The following is a 17783-nucleotide window of genomic DNA, read 5'->3' as shown; positions in this document are numbered from 1 at the left end:
AGGGGGTAATCATCCATGCTTGCTGGCATTGGGTTTGGTCGGCGGCGTGAGCGGACCTTATGGTGAGAAGGCCAAAAATCGGTTTCACAGCATCATGAAACCAGTTTGCAATCATCCACTCAGCCTGTCAATGGCGGGCTGTGTTTCCCATTGTAACACATCATTATAAGGCTAGCCTGCCGGACAAATCCCCCTCACGCTGGATCGTCCACCCACATCACACCGACATGTTTCACAACGGCACATAAGTGATATGCACCTGGCGAGCAATTCGCTTGGGACTTCGAGGTTTATTTGCCTATTTTGCTTTGGAAAGCACTTGCAGTCATCAGCACCAGGCTTCACAGCCAGCACCATAGCACTTTTAGGGGGGCTCACAGGCAGGTCTCTACCTACTAGACCAGTCATAAGGCGGGGGTGGCTTTGTGCGGCTGTAGGGCTAGGGCTTGCATGGGGAAGGGGGAGAAGTGGCCTCAGGCAAGGGAAGAGGCTGCAGAGTGAGGGCTGTACTGAAGAAGAGGGGTATCGCAGGGTTTGTGTGGGGTACATGTTGATCTGTGCAAGTGGACTCAAGATGGTGAGGGCTGAGGAGGCAGTCTCCAGAGCAGATGAGGCCAGAAGGAGATGTGAGGGTATGTGTGTGAGAATGGGTGGTGATGTCCCTTGAGCTGGCAGTGAGTGAGATGCCAGTGAATGTATGATGGGCTTGAGTGTGTGAGTGATAAGATGGTTGCCTTACCCTGGTGGCATGGATAAGATTATTCACTTTTATCTGCATTGGATGCCCAACCTCTTCTGTGCAGCATTGGCACTGATCGCCACTGCCATTGCCTACCAAGCCGGAGTGGCAATGTTGCTGCCCCTCCTGCAGACAGAGCGGGGGTAGAGTTCATCACAGTGGGCCTCCACAGCGTCCAAAAGGCGTTTGAGGGACGGGTCACTAAACCTGAGGGCTGCCATCTTCTTGCCTTTTGGGGCCATGTCTGATTTGCAGCAGTCCTGGGCTGGAAGCACTGAGAGGTGTGCTTGCGGCTGGACTTTAAATGTGGCACCCAGCGTGATGAAGCTGTGAGGTGATGACAAGGCAGGCAAATCAGAGCATACCTGGCATGGAAATGGTGTGCTTCCCGAGAATGCATAATTAATGCAGTGGGTTTTGGACAATACGGCGTTAGAAGCCACCATTGTGGCCGGTGGGTAAAATGTCGTTTTACTCACCCGCTACCACACAGTGCAAATCTGGGACGATTCCTCCTATATAGACAAGTTAAGTAATTAGACAACAAAGTGGCAGATGGAGCATAATGTGGGGAGGTGGGAGGTTATTCACTTTGGTCAGAAGAATAGAAAAGCAGAATATTTTTTAAAAGGCATGAACATGTAAATGTTGATGCTCAGAGAGACCCGAATATACTCATACAAGGGACACAAAAAGTTAACATGTAAGCACAACAAGCAACTAGGAAGGCAAATGGCATGTTGGCCTCTATTGCAAGGGGATTGGATTACAAGAATAAGGAAATCTTGCTACAATTGTACAGGGCTTTGGTGAAGGGTACACTTGCATTGGAAGCAGTATAGTAAAGATTCACGAGATTGATTCCTGGGATGAGAGGGTTGTCTACAATGAGAGGCTGAGTAAATTGGATCTATATTCTCTGGCGTTTAGAAGAATGAGAGATGATCTCATTGAAACATACAAGATTCTGAAGGGGTTTAATAGGGTAAATGCTGAGCGATTGTTTCCACTGACTGGGGAATGTAGAACATGGGGGCACAGTTTCAAGATGAGGGGCCAATCATTTAGGACTGAGGTGAGGAGAAATTTCTTCACTCAAAGGGTTTTGAATCTTTGGAATTCTGTACCCCAGAAGGTTCTGCATGCTCCATCATTGAATATATTTAAGGCTGAGATCGAGTTTTTGTCACAAAAACAAGAAATCCTGGAAAAACTCACCATCTGTGGAGAGAGAGAAACAGAGTTGATGTTTCAAGTCCAGATGACCCTTCTTCAGAGCTACAGATAAGTAGAAATATGATGAAATTTATATTGTTTAAGGGGTCATGGAGCAGATGAAGCTGAATGGAAGGCCAGCGATAGGTGGGGGCAAAGGAGAGATTGACAAAGATGTCATGAACTAACGGGCAAAGGGAGTGTTAAGAGTAGTGGTAAAGCGAAAAAAGGTGCTGATAGTGGCAAAGGTAAGAAAGCAGAATGTGATAACAGCAGAACAAGGGTAAGCACCCTGAAAAGAACACCATGAACAAGTAACAGATGGCCCTTGTGGGGTTGGGGTGGGGGACAAAAGTGATCGAAAATGGGATAAAAAGGGGGGATAAAACAATGAATAAATGAATAAAATTAAAAATGAATAGAAATAAAAATAATTGGATAAAAAATAACAATGGGATAAAAATGGGGTAAAAAAGGGATAAAACAATGAATAAATGAATAAAAATAAAAATAATTGGATAAAAAATGACAATGAATTTTGAAAAAAAGGATAAAAAAGGGGTGAAGAAAGAGAAGAGAGTTCATGGTCTGAAGTTGTTGAGCTCAATGTTAAGTCCTGAAGGCTGTAAAGTGCCTAATCAGAAGATGAGGTACTGTTCCTCCAGTTTACATTGGGCTTCACTGGAACATTGCAGAAACCAAGGATGGACATGTGGGCATGAGAGCAGGATGGTGTGTTAAAACGGCAAGCAACAGGAAGGTCTGGGTCATGCTTGCGGACACGAAGGTGTTCCACAAAGCGGACACCCAGTCTGCGTTTGATCTTTCCAATGTAGAGGAAACTGTATTGGGAGCAGCGAATGCGGTAGACTAAATTGAAGGAGGTGCAAGTGAAGTGCTGCTTCACCTGAAAAGAGTGTTTGGGCCCTTAGACAGTGAGGAGGGAGGAGGTAAAGGGCCAGGTGTTGCACCTTCTGCAATTGCATGGGAAGATGCCGTGGGAAGGGAATGAGGTGTTGGGAGTGATGGAGGAGTAGACCAGGGCGTCCCGGAGGGAACAGTCCCTACGGAATGCTGACAGAGGGGGTGAAGAGAAGAAGGTGGTGGTATCATGTTGGAGTTGGTGGAAATGGCGGAGGATGAGTTTTTGTCTCTCAGGGAATCAAGGGATATAGGGAAGCAGGAGGGAAGTGGAGTTAAGGACGATGATCAGCCATGAGCATATTGAATTACGGAGCAGGCTCAAGGGGACGTATCTCCTATTCCTGCTCCTGTTTCTTATGTTCTTCTGAGCGATAAAAACGAGGATGTTCTCAGGTACTATCTCTGATGTGCAACGAGTTAACTGGTCTCAGGTGGGATCATAGAAAGGATCTTATCATTGACCTTAACTCCATTGGTTTGCAAAGCAAGACAATGAGCAGGTTTTTGTTCCACTTCTAGAAGTATGCATGTGTGAAATTCAGGAAAAGGCAGAATTGGGCTCAGCTGTGATGCTGCTATAGTTGAATGGACAGCTGATTTCATTATCAGAACTCACAGAAGTAGTGGGGTAAGGAACTTGACTGCCTCTATGGAGCTGTACCCCAGAAGAAAGAAAAGAGAATCAGGAAACTGACTGAGAAATATTCCCTTACAGAAGCACCAGGGAAATGCATGTAAAAAGTAGTTTCAAATATGAGGCAAGCTACAATTGCAGATATCTGCCTAGAATTTCCGCTGGAGTTTTCCCTGTTTCTATAGGGTTTCTGCAGATCTTCCACTGAAGTTATGGCAGGAGTTGGGAAATCTATACAGAAATTCTACCACAAGCAATCCACCTAGCTTGTGGCTTATGCAAAAGCTACCTCTTAGTATGCTGGTCCCAAAGATCAAACCAATGAATATTTGACCATTGTTAAAGGTCAGATCTATCATTACATTCATTATTGTTAAAAGGAAAAGCTATTTTAGCACATCCATTCCTGCTCTCAAACTTGGTACCTTACCTCCAGTATCATAGAAATAGTCTCTTTGGATATGAATGAGAAATCCTTCGGCACCCTTATGCACTTCCCTTGTTTACCCTCAGTGCCTTCTAGATTGGCCTGCAAAAAATAAAATGAATGATTATTAGAGTCATCCTATATGATTGTAGTAACCATGATAGTCTTATGCTCTTTAAAGTAGGGATCATAAAATATTGCTGCTGCAAAGTCAGCTGTGACTCCAGGACTTTGGTCTTGACCTCAAACTTAAAAGCAGAAAATGACAGAGAATATCAAATAAATCGGGCTCAGTAATACAGGGGTGAGGAGGGGAGTGCCATGATGTTCCAGCCGCCCCCCCTCCCCCCCACCCCACCAGAAATGAGGTTAGCTTGAACCCGACCGACTCCACGCAGAGCAGCTCCACAGCAATAAAGCACTGTGGGTAGACTAACGAGGGCTGAGTGGGTCTTCGGCCAAGTTCTGCCCACTAGAGCTACCGGCCAATCAGATTGGCAGGCAGCTTCATCGGTCCCGGCAGCGCCAGGAAGGCATCAGTGATAGCAGGAGCCCAAGACCTAAGATGCCAGGAGTGGGGGCCGCCCCACAATCGGCAAAGGGCAGCCCCCGAAGAGCGACCACCACCCCTCCAACCCTTCCTTCTCATCCTTTAACCAATTGAGGTTAAAAATCAGGCTTCCCACTCCCGCCCTGCTGCCCACGTCAAATGTATTACGGTATACGCAACGTAATATTAGAGTCAATATGCTTGACAACAAGCCTAACTGACCCTTAAATGGTCATTTTAATATGGCGGACACCGAGTGAGCTCAGGGTGAGTGGGATGGGCGCCCTTGCCATTTTACGTAACCACCATCTCCCCCACCCCAGCCCTGGAAACATACCCACCAGGGGCATATAAAATGCAGACCATCATTTCAGAAGAACTACAGTAATAGAGGGATTAGCGCAGAGGTGCTTAAAATAGTGCTACAGGCATAAATCACCCAAAAACAACATGGCGTTCCCTCTTGCCCAGGAAGTGGCAAGATTTTTTTGCAGTGAAGGTGGTTCAATGGTCATGTGCCATGTTTTGAAGATTCTGAAAGAAGTCAAACTCTCTCTTATGGATTTGATAATCCAATATCTGAAAAAGGTTGGTCAGCTGTAATCCAGAGCATTGTTAATGATCAAGCAGGCAGCATGGTACACTCATGAAACTTGCAGGAATAGACCCATCTCTGAGGGATGAAATTCTGCCTGCTTAGACTCTAGGCAACTTTGAAGGTCAACATTATAATTGTTAGGTTTGTCCTACTGGAAACATAACTGAAAACTTGACACTATTCTGGCTTTAGTTGGTTAAACTCCCTGCACCCGAGCTCTCTGGAGCTAATTAAATCTGACGCGTCCCTACATGGTGAGAAGAGATATAGGCAAACTAAAACCTTAAATGTTTCTTAGTAGCTTCGAAAGAAGAATGTTAAACTGTTATGATCCCACCTGAGGTTACCCCTGGACATCTGATCCCAGAGTGGAACTCAGCTTGATAGATCCAAACTTTTATTTGCTTGTTTAGACATGTGGAGAGTAGCTACTGAACAGAGGCATAGGGGATAGCTGATGAACTTCTAACAGAAGAATAAAATGTTTATTCAACAAGAAAAGATGAACTATAATTACAATATTCCTTCACCCACAACTATACTTTTACAGATGTATACAGATTTGTAAGGATAACACAAGTTACAAAGGCTATCTTATACTCTAACGTACACATTAAGTACACAATCAATGTAAATCTACGGCATCCTGTGGTCAGACACACCACACTCTGAAATCAAGTGACAGATACCACCTTAACCAGATGCTATGGATCTCTCCTCAACTCACCCCAGATGCTTGTCACACTGTGAAGCAACCAGTCTCACTGAATTCCATCCTTCACATGAGAGTTTCCAATTTCCATTCTTCAAGACCTCGCCTTGGAATATTCTCCCAAACCAGTGGTTTCTCTCAGATGCCTTCAACAAGGGTTCACCTCCAGGGTTTCGAACTCTCCTTCCAATGTTCCTCTTCCCTAGATCACCGTATGCATTCAAGCTGTCTTTCACGCACTCTCTTTCATCAACTCAGTCGTCAACGGTATGCCACTGTTTCACATGCCCATAGCAAAGAGTTACAGACCTTCAGTCATCTCTTTGGACTTTCTTGCCTCTTGCAAACTGTTCTCACTTTAAATCTGCTTTCTGCAGCTTTTGTCTCTTTAAAATCTGAAGCATGGAACCTTTCTCCCTGCCCCTCACTCTTAACTTCACTTAACAGGACCTTTTCCAGGTTCCTGTCCTTCCTTTGACAGATCTCTTTGGACTTTCCCCTCTTCTACTGATTTCCCCTGGATTTTTTGGAATTTTTCTTTAGCTTGAGACTGGCTAGCTGTCCCCTTTGCTCTTATCTCTCCTGGCAGCAACTTTCAGAACCAACTGCACTCAAACAGCTTCCAAAACAACTGCTGTTTCTCTTCTTGTGTGTGTGTCTGTGGGAGGGACCTGCCTCTCTGGCCCCCTGTTGCTAGGCAACAGTCCAATCCCTCTACCCTTGTTTGTTTATCTTCTCTTTAGGGGTCATAAAACTCTTCATTAGAAATGCAAGCACCTTTTTAAAGTGAAACTAAAACTCCCTTTGCCCTTTCTTAACACACAGGTACAGAAATACAAATCAAACTTAAACTTTAAAGCTAAAACTCATTCCTAACACCCACAAATACGAATATAACTTATTTAAACTATCTCTATTTCCTAACATAAATAGAGCAATGGATTTCCACAAGAGTGAAGATTACTATGTATGTCAGACAGAGCAATGGGTTTCAGTGTGCGTTAGATAGCAAAGGATTTGTCTTTGCATTAGACAGCAATAAATTTCTGTCTGTTTTAGACAGCAATTTCTTTCTATGTCAGTTAGATAGCAATGGGCTTCTTTTCTGCAGACAAAGCAATGAGTGCCCAAAATCAAAATACTTTGGATGCTGGAACTCTGAAATAGAAACAGAAAATGTTGGAAATACTCAGCAGCTGGTCAAGCAGCATCTGTGAAGAGAGAGATCAGAGGAATGATGTTTCCAATTCTTGGCAGACCAAGAATGTTGCTAACTTAGGTGCAACCATATTAATAACCCAAACAATGTGGCAGTAAATTCTCTTGTCAATACCATTTCGCAAAATGGTACATTACTTTAACAAAATTGATTTTTTTAAAATTTCTTTAAAAGATACATTCAACATGTAAACCAAAGAAGACGCAACAGTGAAAATTTCGTAAAGGATATCTATCTGTATTACATTGCTCAAACTCCAAGTCTGCATGGAAACTACCTAAATTAAATAAGTACAATGGAACCTTGTTAAATTGCTACAATGAAAGGAATCACCCATTGAATTATGAAAACTGCTGGATAATTAGGAGTCCCCAAATTGCAGTGTTGACTGACTACAGCTTTGAAATTTGGAATTTGCATCTTTCCCCCACTCATTCAACTCTGTACGCCCAGTAGGACACCTTTAATGTTATCAGTCAAATCAGCTAATACTGATCCACTGTTCATCCAGGCACCAGAGTCATAAATATGTGTGGAAGGTGAAGCTTGACCTGGTCAAATTACCTAATGATAGAACTATTGCAGCATAAGCTTATAGAACCTATGGAAGTGAATGTTGCTAATAATTAGCACTCAATTTTCCTGCTCCTGAATAATTAAAAGTGGGATAACTGAGGTATTGTTTATCTATTTCAGTATAGAGGACTAGGACACAGTGCTCTGATTTAACAAGGTGGCATCCAAAATGGCCAACAATTAGGAGCCATGTGATAAAAATATCTTATGACTATAGTTGATGAAGATACACCATAATCCTCTCTCATCTCTAAGCTCCAATCTCTCATGGGAAGGAGGCATGATTCTTACTTTTGACAATGATATAAAATGAGCAATGCTGAATTAGTCAGCAGAAAGAAAAAAATGGTGAAATGTGTATTGGGCCATCAATTTGACATTGGTCATTTTACACCATCGATCATTATTAAAATGATTCCCACTATGTTTTTATCTCTTTATTTTATCATTACCATTACAGTCTGCTCTTGTGAACACTCCTCTTTTGTTCCTCCTGTAAATACACTATTCCAATTGTCTTCTCCACCCTGCATACAACTTGCGTTGAAATCAAGGCTCATTATACATTCTTTTGCCACTAATTCTTTTCCAGGACCTTGAACTGGAACAATCCTTACCCTCTTTTAAAATCCAAATTTGGTGTTACTTAATTTCTATCACTTCATTGTTCTTTCCAACTCTTTTCAGACCTTCACTATGGGGCAGAGCCCTCCAGCAATGTGGTTCAGCCACCATGAACTGAAATATTGCAATTTGGATTTCATTGTGACTGTCTATGGGTCTGCAACACATGATAGTGATTTTGCTTAGCCCCTAAAATCTGAAAGCAAAAGAAAATACAGTTGCCTTCTCCTATGATTACAAATATGTTGAAATTGAGGAGCACTCACTGGTATAGTTATGTCTTTTTCTTCAAATGCCGTATTAATTGTTACAGGGGGAGCTTTTACTTCATCTTCGGGTATTTCTTTTCGTATCTCCTGCAAAAAAAAGTATACAATTATTCTGATCATACAATGCAAAGCAGAGATCAAAGCAAATGTGTTGCCTGAACAACAATTCATTCTAGTTTGTCTTTGAGTTGAAATGAACAGTTCAGCAGTTATTCTAAACCTACTTCAAGAAAATTAGGAATAACCTGGGTTTACATAATGCCTTATATGTCTCTCAGGAACATCTCAGAGTACTTTCCAAGCAACGAGTTTCCTATTTATGGTGTTAGTTAAGGGAAGAATATTGGCCATAATGTCGCTTAAACCCCTTCCCTTCTCCAAATCGTGCCATAAAAATCTCAATATGCACCATGAACAAGTAGACAGCACCTCAATTTAGCTTCTCATTAAAAGGATCATACCAGCAACAATGCGGAATTCTCCCAGCCTAATTTATGTGTTCAAGTCCTGGAACAGGACTGAATCTACTGACTGACAGGTGAGAGTGCAGCCAACTTAGCCAAGCTGATGTTTAAGATTTTAGCCACTATAATGGTGCCATTTGTTCTGGTGAATCAGTGAGAATAGCCATTGTGGTTTTAAGTTGTTCGCAGACAATTTTTCCTTCAGATTGCACTTATATTTGTGTTTTCTACTGTATTTGGTAGGTGTTTCATTTTGCTCCTGCATAACTAAAATATGCACATATCTTTACTTTGCCACTTCTGGCTTTAAATCTAGGGACCTGGCTGAAAATTCTAAAATATAAACCAGCCATAAAAACCCATCTGGTTCACTAATGTCCTTCAGGAAAAGAAATCTGATGCCCTTATCTGGTCGGGCCTACATGAGACTCCAGACCTACAGCAATGTGGTTGACTCTTAACTGCCCTCTGAAATGGACTAGCAAGCTGCTCAGTTCAAGGGCAATTAGTGATGGGCAGCAAATGTATGAAAGAATTTTTTAAAAATGGCCTCCGATTTGCCCGCCACGCTGTTACCTCGCCACTTCCTCACACAGGGTGCCATATTTAAATTGCAGCTGCGCACACACTTCTCAATGCTTGCAGCCCAGGACAGCTCTAGTGAAAACATGGCCCCAAAAGCCAAGAAATGTGCAGCTTTCCGATTCAGTGATGTATTCCTGGGATGCCTTCTGGATGCTGTGAAGGACCGCCACAATGTCCTCTGCCCCCCACTCTGGTCACAGGAGGCCCATAAGTCTCATCAGTCCGGCTTGGGAGGCGGTGGCAAAAGTGGTCAGTGCCAACGCTGCACTCAAGAGGTCGGCCATCCAGTTCAGAAAACGGATGAATGATCTCATCCGTGCCGCCAGGTAAGACAACCATCTTATCACTCTAAACTACACACTCAAGGCCATCACTCATTCACTGGCATCTCATTCACTGCCAGCTCAAGGGACATCGCCACTCACTCTCTCACACACCCTCACATCTCCATCTGGCCTCATCTCGTCTGGAGGCTGCCTACTCAGCCCCAACCATCTTGAAGCCACTTGCACAGATTAACATGTGCCCCCACTCACACCCTGTGATACCACTCTTCCCGAGTACACCCTCGCCGTGCAGCCTCTTTCCTGGCCTGAGAGTACTTCTTCCCCTTTCCCAAGCAAGCACTAGCCCTGCAGCCATTGAAAATCCACTGCCGCCTTACAGTGGTCGGTAGGGACCTGCCCATGAACCACCCTAAAAGTGATGTGGTGCTGTCTGTGAAGCCTGGCACTGATGACTGCGAGTGCTGCCCGAAGCAAAGTAGGCAAACAAACCTTGAAGTCTCGAACAAAGCACAGGTCACGAGGTGCATGTCGCTTGAGTACAGTTGTGAAACTCGTCGGCGTGCAATCACAGCGATGTGCCCTGACGATCTAGCATGGGGGGGATGATTCTGGTGAGCAGGGCTTATAATGAGATGCTAAAGTATTGAAATTAGGTTCCCGACGGCAGGAAACGCAGGCCCATCACTGATGGGTGGAGCAGCCGATTGCAAACTGGTTTCACAATGGCATGAAATCCATTTTTGGCCTTCTCGCCATATTGGACCCCCCCACCCACCATGGCACCCAACGCAAACGAAGCTGGAAAATTGCAGTCATAGCCTCTTATAGCACAGAAGGAGGACATCCAGTCCATAGTGCTTGTGCCTTTAAAGTGTAAAGAAAATATAATTTGTCCAATATTACTGTGGCATACTGTGAAGCAGGCTTATGGGGGCTACATGTATGTTGGGTGTGCGTGACTAATTTAATTAAACTGAAGACAGTCAGACTGCAAGGTTTAAATCATCAAATGTGTTAGGTGTAAAAGCAGGCATTTTGAAGTGGAGATGGGTGAGCTAAGATGGGATCCCAGTAGATACAGTGTGAATAGGAATTTCCATCAGGAGATAGATAAAGAGTTGAATTTTTATCTGTTGAATTTCAAAGAGACATAACAGGACATTTTACAACCTAGCAAAGATAATAAATAACTAAATCAAAGTTATTAAGTTTACTTTTCCCAACAGTGCTGGCCATAATGACAACATGAAAGATTTTTAGATTCTGGAAAAGGTATCTTTCAAAAGAAGGTTAAGAACAATGAGTAAAGATGAAAGGGGAGAAATATATTTAAGGAAAGATTGAAAGCTGTATGAGGTGCGTGGCCATGTGAGATCTTGAAGGGAGTGCTGTGCGAGCACAGTCTTGTGAAGGAAGCAGCTTCTAGCCACCCTAGAGAAGTATCTGGTTGGCCCAGGAAGCAAGGTTTTCTTACAAGCTTTGGATTTCCATTGTCGAGTGAGAGGGAGAGAAAAGCTTGTGAAATACCTCCCTTATAGCAACAGTGGGTACCTTGCTGTAATAATACTGGATGTTTTATAGATTAAGACCCTATTGGGACTGTTGCCTGGAAAGGGTGCTTATTTGTGAGTCTAGCCAAGTAGAAATCTTTTGGGAAATGTTATAAGACTAAATGTAACTGTAATCCACGTGCGTAAGTTTTCTTCACTTTTGTTAATAAATGTTTTAATTTAATATTTAAAATCTCCAAAAGTGGTAGTGGAATCTTTACTTCTGACTTCAGTGCACATACCTTCTCATAATAAAATATAAATTGCGAATTGTTGTGATATCTTGGCCAAGTTTCTCTTTGGGATTTGGTCAGCCCGGCAATTAGCTCCTGCCATATCAGAACAAAATTGGGGTCTCTTTGCGGGATTTTTAAAATTCCTTGACTGGCTTGGAGTTGGTGAATCTGAAGCCTGCGTGTGGGGGAAGAACACTGAACTCTGGAGTTGGTGTTGAGGGATTTTAAAGTGGTTAAACTGCGACCATGACTTTAGCAATTGCTAAGACTTTTCTAGGAGTGGAGGATGTAACCTGACGGATTTACAAAAAGTATCTAAGACTTAGTTAATAGAATTGGAAGATAAGTTGCAGTTAGGATTAACCGCAGGGGCAAGGAAGGCAGACAAATTTGAAATAGTAGCGCAACATTTAAAATTGGAAGGGATACTTGAAACTAGTGAGTCACAGCTGGAGGCGTGAGACTTCAGTTGCAAATGAAGAAGCTTGAACTTGAACAAGCAATGGAATTGAAATTATTGAATTAGAGGCAAAAGAAAAAGAAAAGGAAAAAGAAAGCATCTCAAAGGGAGCAAACAGAAAGGCAGGAGAGAGAAAGGAGGCAGGAAAGGGAATCGGAAATGGAGAAGTTAGCAATGGAGGAAAGAGAGAAGAAAAGAGAAAGGGAATACCAGCTTAAAAGGTTGGGCTTTGAAAAAAAGACCTCAGATGCTGAGGGAGGTTGTGATGGTGAAACAACCACCTTCAACCCAAAACCCAGTGGGGGGATGTTTAAATTTGCACAAGCTCTTTCGAAGTTTGAAGAAAGGGATGTGGATGCATTCTTTATTTAATTTGAGAAGATAGCTAAGTAAATGATATGGTCACAAGAAATCTGGACATTGATTTTACAAAGTAGCTTGGTACGTAGAGCTCATGAGGTATATGCATCGCTGTCAGAAGCAGTATCTGTGCATTATGCTACAATAAAAAAGGCTATTCTGAGTGCATATGAGTTGGTTCCTGAGGCATACAGGCAGAAATTTCAGAAGGTAGGGAAACAGCCTGGACAGACTTATATTGAGTTTGAGAGAGTAAAACAAAGTAATTTTGACCATTGGATACGGACAGTAAAGGTAGAGACAACATATGCAGCACTGAGAGAAGTAATTCTTTTGGAAGAATTTAAAGATTCACTTCTTTCGGTAGTTAGAACTCATGTGGAAGAACAGAAGGTTAAAATGGCTAGGCAAGAAGCAGAGATCGCTGATGATTATGCAATGGTCCATAGATCAAATCCTTTTTTCCGTTACCCTTTTAAATCCGAGAAGGATAGGAAGTGGGAAGGTGATCGGAAGACAGGTAGACAGGGAAGAGAGGGGAAAGCTGGTAATTCTCAGGAAATTTCTCCTCAGACCAGAAATGAAGGTGCTGAGGGTAGAAGTGACACTCAAAGACTTAAATGTTTCCATTGTAATAAGTTTGGGCACACAAAGTCAATGTGTTGGAGGTTACAGGGAAAGCCTATGATAGTAATCAGCACACAGGAAAGTTCTGGAAAATAGATTACTGTGGGCTTGGTGATCCAGAGGCAGGAAAAACCAGCAGTTCGTGTACAGGTTGAAACAGGAAGAGGAAGAATCTAAAAGACAGGGGAGGGATGCTGACATCCAGTTAACTGGATCTGCCTTTGAAAAGATTGTTCAGGAATTGAAGGTGGGAGAGAGTGAGGCTGAAGTGTTTAGCTCAGTGCAATTACAGGAAGTAGTGAAGCCAAGTGCAGATAAGGGGGCACAAGCTCGTAGTTTTGTTGCTGGAGAAAAAGTAATAGTCTTGTTGCCAGTGTCAGGTGAACTATTAAAGGCAAGGATTAGTGGGCCTTACTGGATTTAAAAGGGACTGAATGAAGTGAATTATTTAATAAATACTCCAGATATAAGAAAGCAGCAGAGGATGTATCATGTAAATATGCTTAAAAAGTACTTTGGCATGAAAGATAACCAAAAGGAAGTATTGGTAGTGATAGATAAGGAAAAGGAGGTAGAAATGAAGGATTCTGAAATTGACTTTCCTCTAATTAAATTGGACAATGAGGGAGTGCTTAACAATTTAAATGTGATACTGAGTTACCTTCCAGACAAGTGTCAAAGAGATTTGGGGAAGAACTTTACGTCCTGTGGGTGGATGCATGCCCGACCCGATTGGACTTAAAATAACGCGCGATGGCATCGGGCGAGTATGCCAACGTCATCACGCACTCGCACGATATTTCGGTCAGCGAGCACGACCGAGAGTCGGCAGCATGCCCATCGGCAATTAAGAGGCGTATTAAGGCCATTAATCAATTAATTAAAAGCAATTTTTCGCTGCCTATCCAACCTTATGGTTGGTGGGCGACGAATCGGCCAGGGGGCCTTTGGTTTTTATAGGAAACCTCAACCACAGGAGAGATGAGGTTTCCATAATTGAATTAAAAAGAAATAAAATTTTTTGGGCAGAATTTTCCAAATATACATGTTACGGTGAGTGAGTCTGCTGTATGTACATTTTTTCTGGATTTTTAAAAACTTTATTCAGTAGTTTAAAAATCTTCAGCTCCCTGAGGGAGCTCCCTACCTTCAGGGAGCTTTCAGTGCATGCTCTCCAGCACATGCGCTAACTTTTGCACTTGTACTCCTCCCAACCCCATCCTGGCAGCACTGAGTGTTTGTGCACATGTTTCACACTGGCTGACCGTTAATTAGCCAGCCAGAGTGAAATCACGGGCGGCAGCTGATCGCGGGTGGCGGGCCATTTCCTGGCCGCTCCTTGGCCTGCCCACCACACCCGCGCACCCCACCCGCCCAATGACCTGAAGATCCTGCCCTTGGAAAAGCTATTGCAGTCACACAAAGCTATTTGTGGGAATACGCTAGGGAAAACAAATTTGGCTATACATGATGTAGATGTTGGAGATTCAGTTTCAATAAGGCAACATCCTTATAGATTAAATCCAGTAAAATTAGCTCAAGTGCAAAAATAAATTGAATTCATGCTTCCATGACATCATAGAGTCTAGGTGCAGTAACTGGAGTTCACCCATTGCGATGGTATCAAAACCAGAGGGAGCACAAAGACTGTGTGCGGATTATCGAAAAGTGAACGTAGTGACAAAAAACGGGTTCATATCCTTATTCATGATTGGAAGATTGTACTGAGAAAGTGGGACACTCAGAGCTTATTGCAAAGATTGACTTGCTGCGAGGATATTGGCAAGCACCCTTATCGGAAACAGCAAAATAAATATCAGCTTTTGTGATGCCAGATGAACTATATCAATTTAAAGTCATGCCATTTGGTATGAAGAATGCACAGCTATGTTACACAGACTGACAAAGTAATTGCAGGAGTGAGCAATTGAGCTGTTTATATTGATGACATGATAGTTTTCAGTCAAACGTGGGAGGAGCACTTACAACATTTAAAAGAACTGTTTGATTGACTACAAGAAGCTAATGTGATCGTGAACTTGGCCAAGAGTGAATTTGTAAAAGCGCAAATTACATATCTAAGCCACACCATTGGACATGGTCAGGTGGCCCCAAGAGATGTAAAAGTAAAAGCCATCATGAATGTCCCTGTGCCTACAATGAAACAGGATTTCTAGGTATGAGTGGATTTTATCGAAAGTTTAAACCAAATTTAGCAGTGTGCTTGCTCCATGCTAAAAAAGAACAATAAATTTAAATGGACACAGGAGTGTCAGAATGCATTTGATAGTTTAAAAACTATGTTGACTACTACACCAGTTTGAGCAGCACCTAATTATGCCAAGCAGTTTAAGTTGGCGATTGATACAAGTGATCTGGGTATTGGTGCTGTGTTGTTACAAGAAGATGAAACAGGAATTGAAAAGCCAGTAGGATATTTTTCACAGAAGCTAAATGTACATCAGAAAAGATACTCAACCATCGAAAAAGAGACTCTAGGTCTCGTGTTAGCGTTGCAGCATTTCGAGGTTTATGTTACAAGTAATTCTTCAGAAACAATTGTTAATACACACAATCCTTTAAAATTTTGAAGCCAGAATAAGGACTGTTCAGATGGAGTTTATTACTGCAGCCATTTAATTTACAAATTATACATGTGGCTGGATGAGAAAATTTAAATGCAAATGCATTGTCAAGGGTTTAAAGTTCGAAGGAAGTTGAACATTTGAAACATGGACAATTGACTGAAATGACCTCTGTTGATACAAAGGCCTTGTGTATATTGTCATGTTAATGCATGTACCTGATGGTGTAATAGCTTTGAGTATAGAGGTAAGTATTGTAATGCAAAATAGGTTGAGGAAATTAAACCATCTGTTAGAATTATGACAGTTAATTTCTCCATAAGGATGGAGGTATAAAGAAAATATCATTTTTTCCAATATTACTGTGGGATACTGTGAAACAGGCTTGTGGGGACTACATGTTTGTTGGGTGCGTGTGACTAATTTAATTAAACTGAAGACAGTCAGACTGCAAGGTTTAAATCATCAAAGGTGTTAGGTATAAAAGCAGGCATTTTGAAGTGGAGATGGGTGAGCTAAGATGGGATCCCAGTAGATTCAGTGTGAATAGGAATTTCCAGCAGGAGATAGATAAGGAGTTGAATTTTTAGCTGTTGAATTTCAAAGAGACATAACAGGAAGTTTTACAACTGGAAAAGATCATAAGTAGCTAAAGCAAAGTTATTAAGTTTATTTTCCCAAAAGTGCTGGCCATAATGACAACATGAAAGATTTTTAGATTCTGGAAAAGGTATCTTTCAAAAGGAGGTTAAGAATAATGAGTAAAAATGAAAAGGAAGAAATGTGTTTAAGGAAAGATTGAAAGCTGTAAGAGGTGTGTGGCCATGTGAGGTCTTGAAAGGAGTGCTGTGCAAGCACAGTCTTGTGAAGAAAGTAGCTTCTAGCCACCCCAGAGGAGTATCTAGTTGGTTCAAAAAGCAAGGTTTTCTTACAAGCTTTGAAGTTCCATTGAAGATTAGGAGGGAGAGAAAAGTTCGTAAAATACCTCCCTTATAGCAACAGTCAGTACTTTGCAGTAATATTACTGGATGTTTTACAGATTAAGAATCTATTGGGACTATTGCTGAAAAGGGTGCTTCTTTGTGAGTCTAGCTAACTAGAAATCTTTTGGAAAATGTTATAGAATTAAATGTAACTGTGTAACTATGGGAAGAACTTTCTCCCCGTCGGGCGGGCTGGTCGGGACGGGCGCAGAGCCAATCGCCGCCCGCAATCGGCTCAGGGCCGCCATTTTGCATGGGTGGGCCAATTAAGGCCCACTCATTATGACACGGGCCTGGAAGCGCTCAGCGCTATCTGTGCGGGCGGGGGGAGGAGGGAGAGTCAGGGCCTGCACTCTTTCGTGCATGCACGCAAAAGAACGCAGAAATCTCCCTGAGGCACCTCCGTGACTCAGGGAGATTAATTTCTTAATGTGAATTTTAAATAAAGAAGCTAAAAAATCATTTACACATGTCCCCTCATGTGACAGCGTCAAATGAGCTGGGACATGTTTTTCAAATGTTCCAAAAATATTTATTAATGTTATAAACTCCTCATGAAACCTCACCCCGCCCATGGATGAGGTTTCATGAAAAATGCGAAGGTCGCCTGGGCTCTTTGCCTGCCCGGCAACCTTAAGGTTGGACAGGCAGCTTTTTCAATTGGGTTAATTGCTTGATTAATGGCCTTAACCGGCCTTTGACAGTTCAGCGGTGCATGCCCACCGAATGGAAGATCGGAATGACACACGGTGACGTCGGGATGCATGCCCAATGTCACCATGCATCATTTTACACATCGGCGTGCGGGGCCCGCCCCCGCACACCGAACAGAAGATTCTGCCCTATAATCTTGTGTGTTTAAGTTTTCTTTTCTTCTGTCAATAACTGTTTTAATTTAATATTTAAAATGTCCAAAAGTGGTAATGGAGTCTTTACCACTGACTTCAGCGCACACACTGTCATGAAGAGATATTAATGTGTATAATTTTATTGGAAATTATTGGTAAATTGGAATTGTAGTAAGGTCTGTGTCTATGTGTGTGTCGTTATGTGTGTCTCTGTATGGCTTAATTGGATTAAAGCCAGCCAGTCTGGGTGCTTTTATGTATAGTAGTTTTGTGATGTAATTAGAAAAACATAAGGAAGTTAAAAGGTAAAG

General features: G+C 42.4%; 1 protein-coding gene across 1 annotated transcript in view; it reads right to left on the bottom strand.

Annotated features, from left to right (window-relative positions):
• The window catches only part of LOC144669167 (uncharacterized), a 79674-nt gene that overhangs the window by 37081 nt on the left and 24810 nt on the right, over nt 1-17783 (bottom strand). The window contains exons 3-4 of the mRNA XM_078531583.1: nt 8485-8574; nt 3943-4041 (exon numbers count right to left, since the gene is read on the bottom strand). Coding sequence (XP_078387709.1) covers nt 3943-4041; nt 8485-8574 — 189 coding nt within the window. The remainder of the gene's footprint in view (nt 1-3942; nt 4042-8484; nt 8575-17783) is intronic.

The sequence above is a fragment of the Cetorhinus maximus genome, chromosome 2 (genome assembly GCF_964194155.1).
Source record: "Cetorhinus maximus chromosome 2, sCetMax3.hap1.1, whole genome shotgun sequence".
Classification (NCBI taxonomy): domain Eukaryota; kingdom Metazoa; phylum Chordata; class Chondrichthyes; order Lamniformes; family Cetorhinidae; genus Cetorhinus; species Cetorhinus maximus.
The sequence above is the reverse complement of the archived record's forward strand: the minus strand, read 5'-3'. Positions and strand labels throughout refer to the sequence as shown.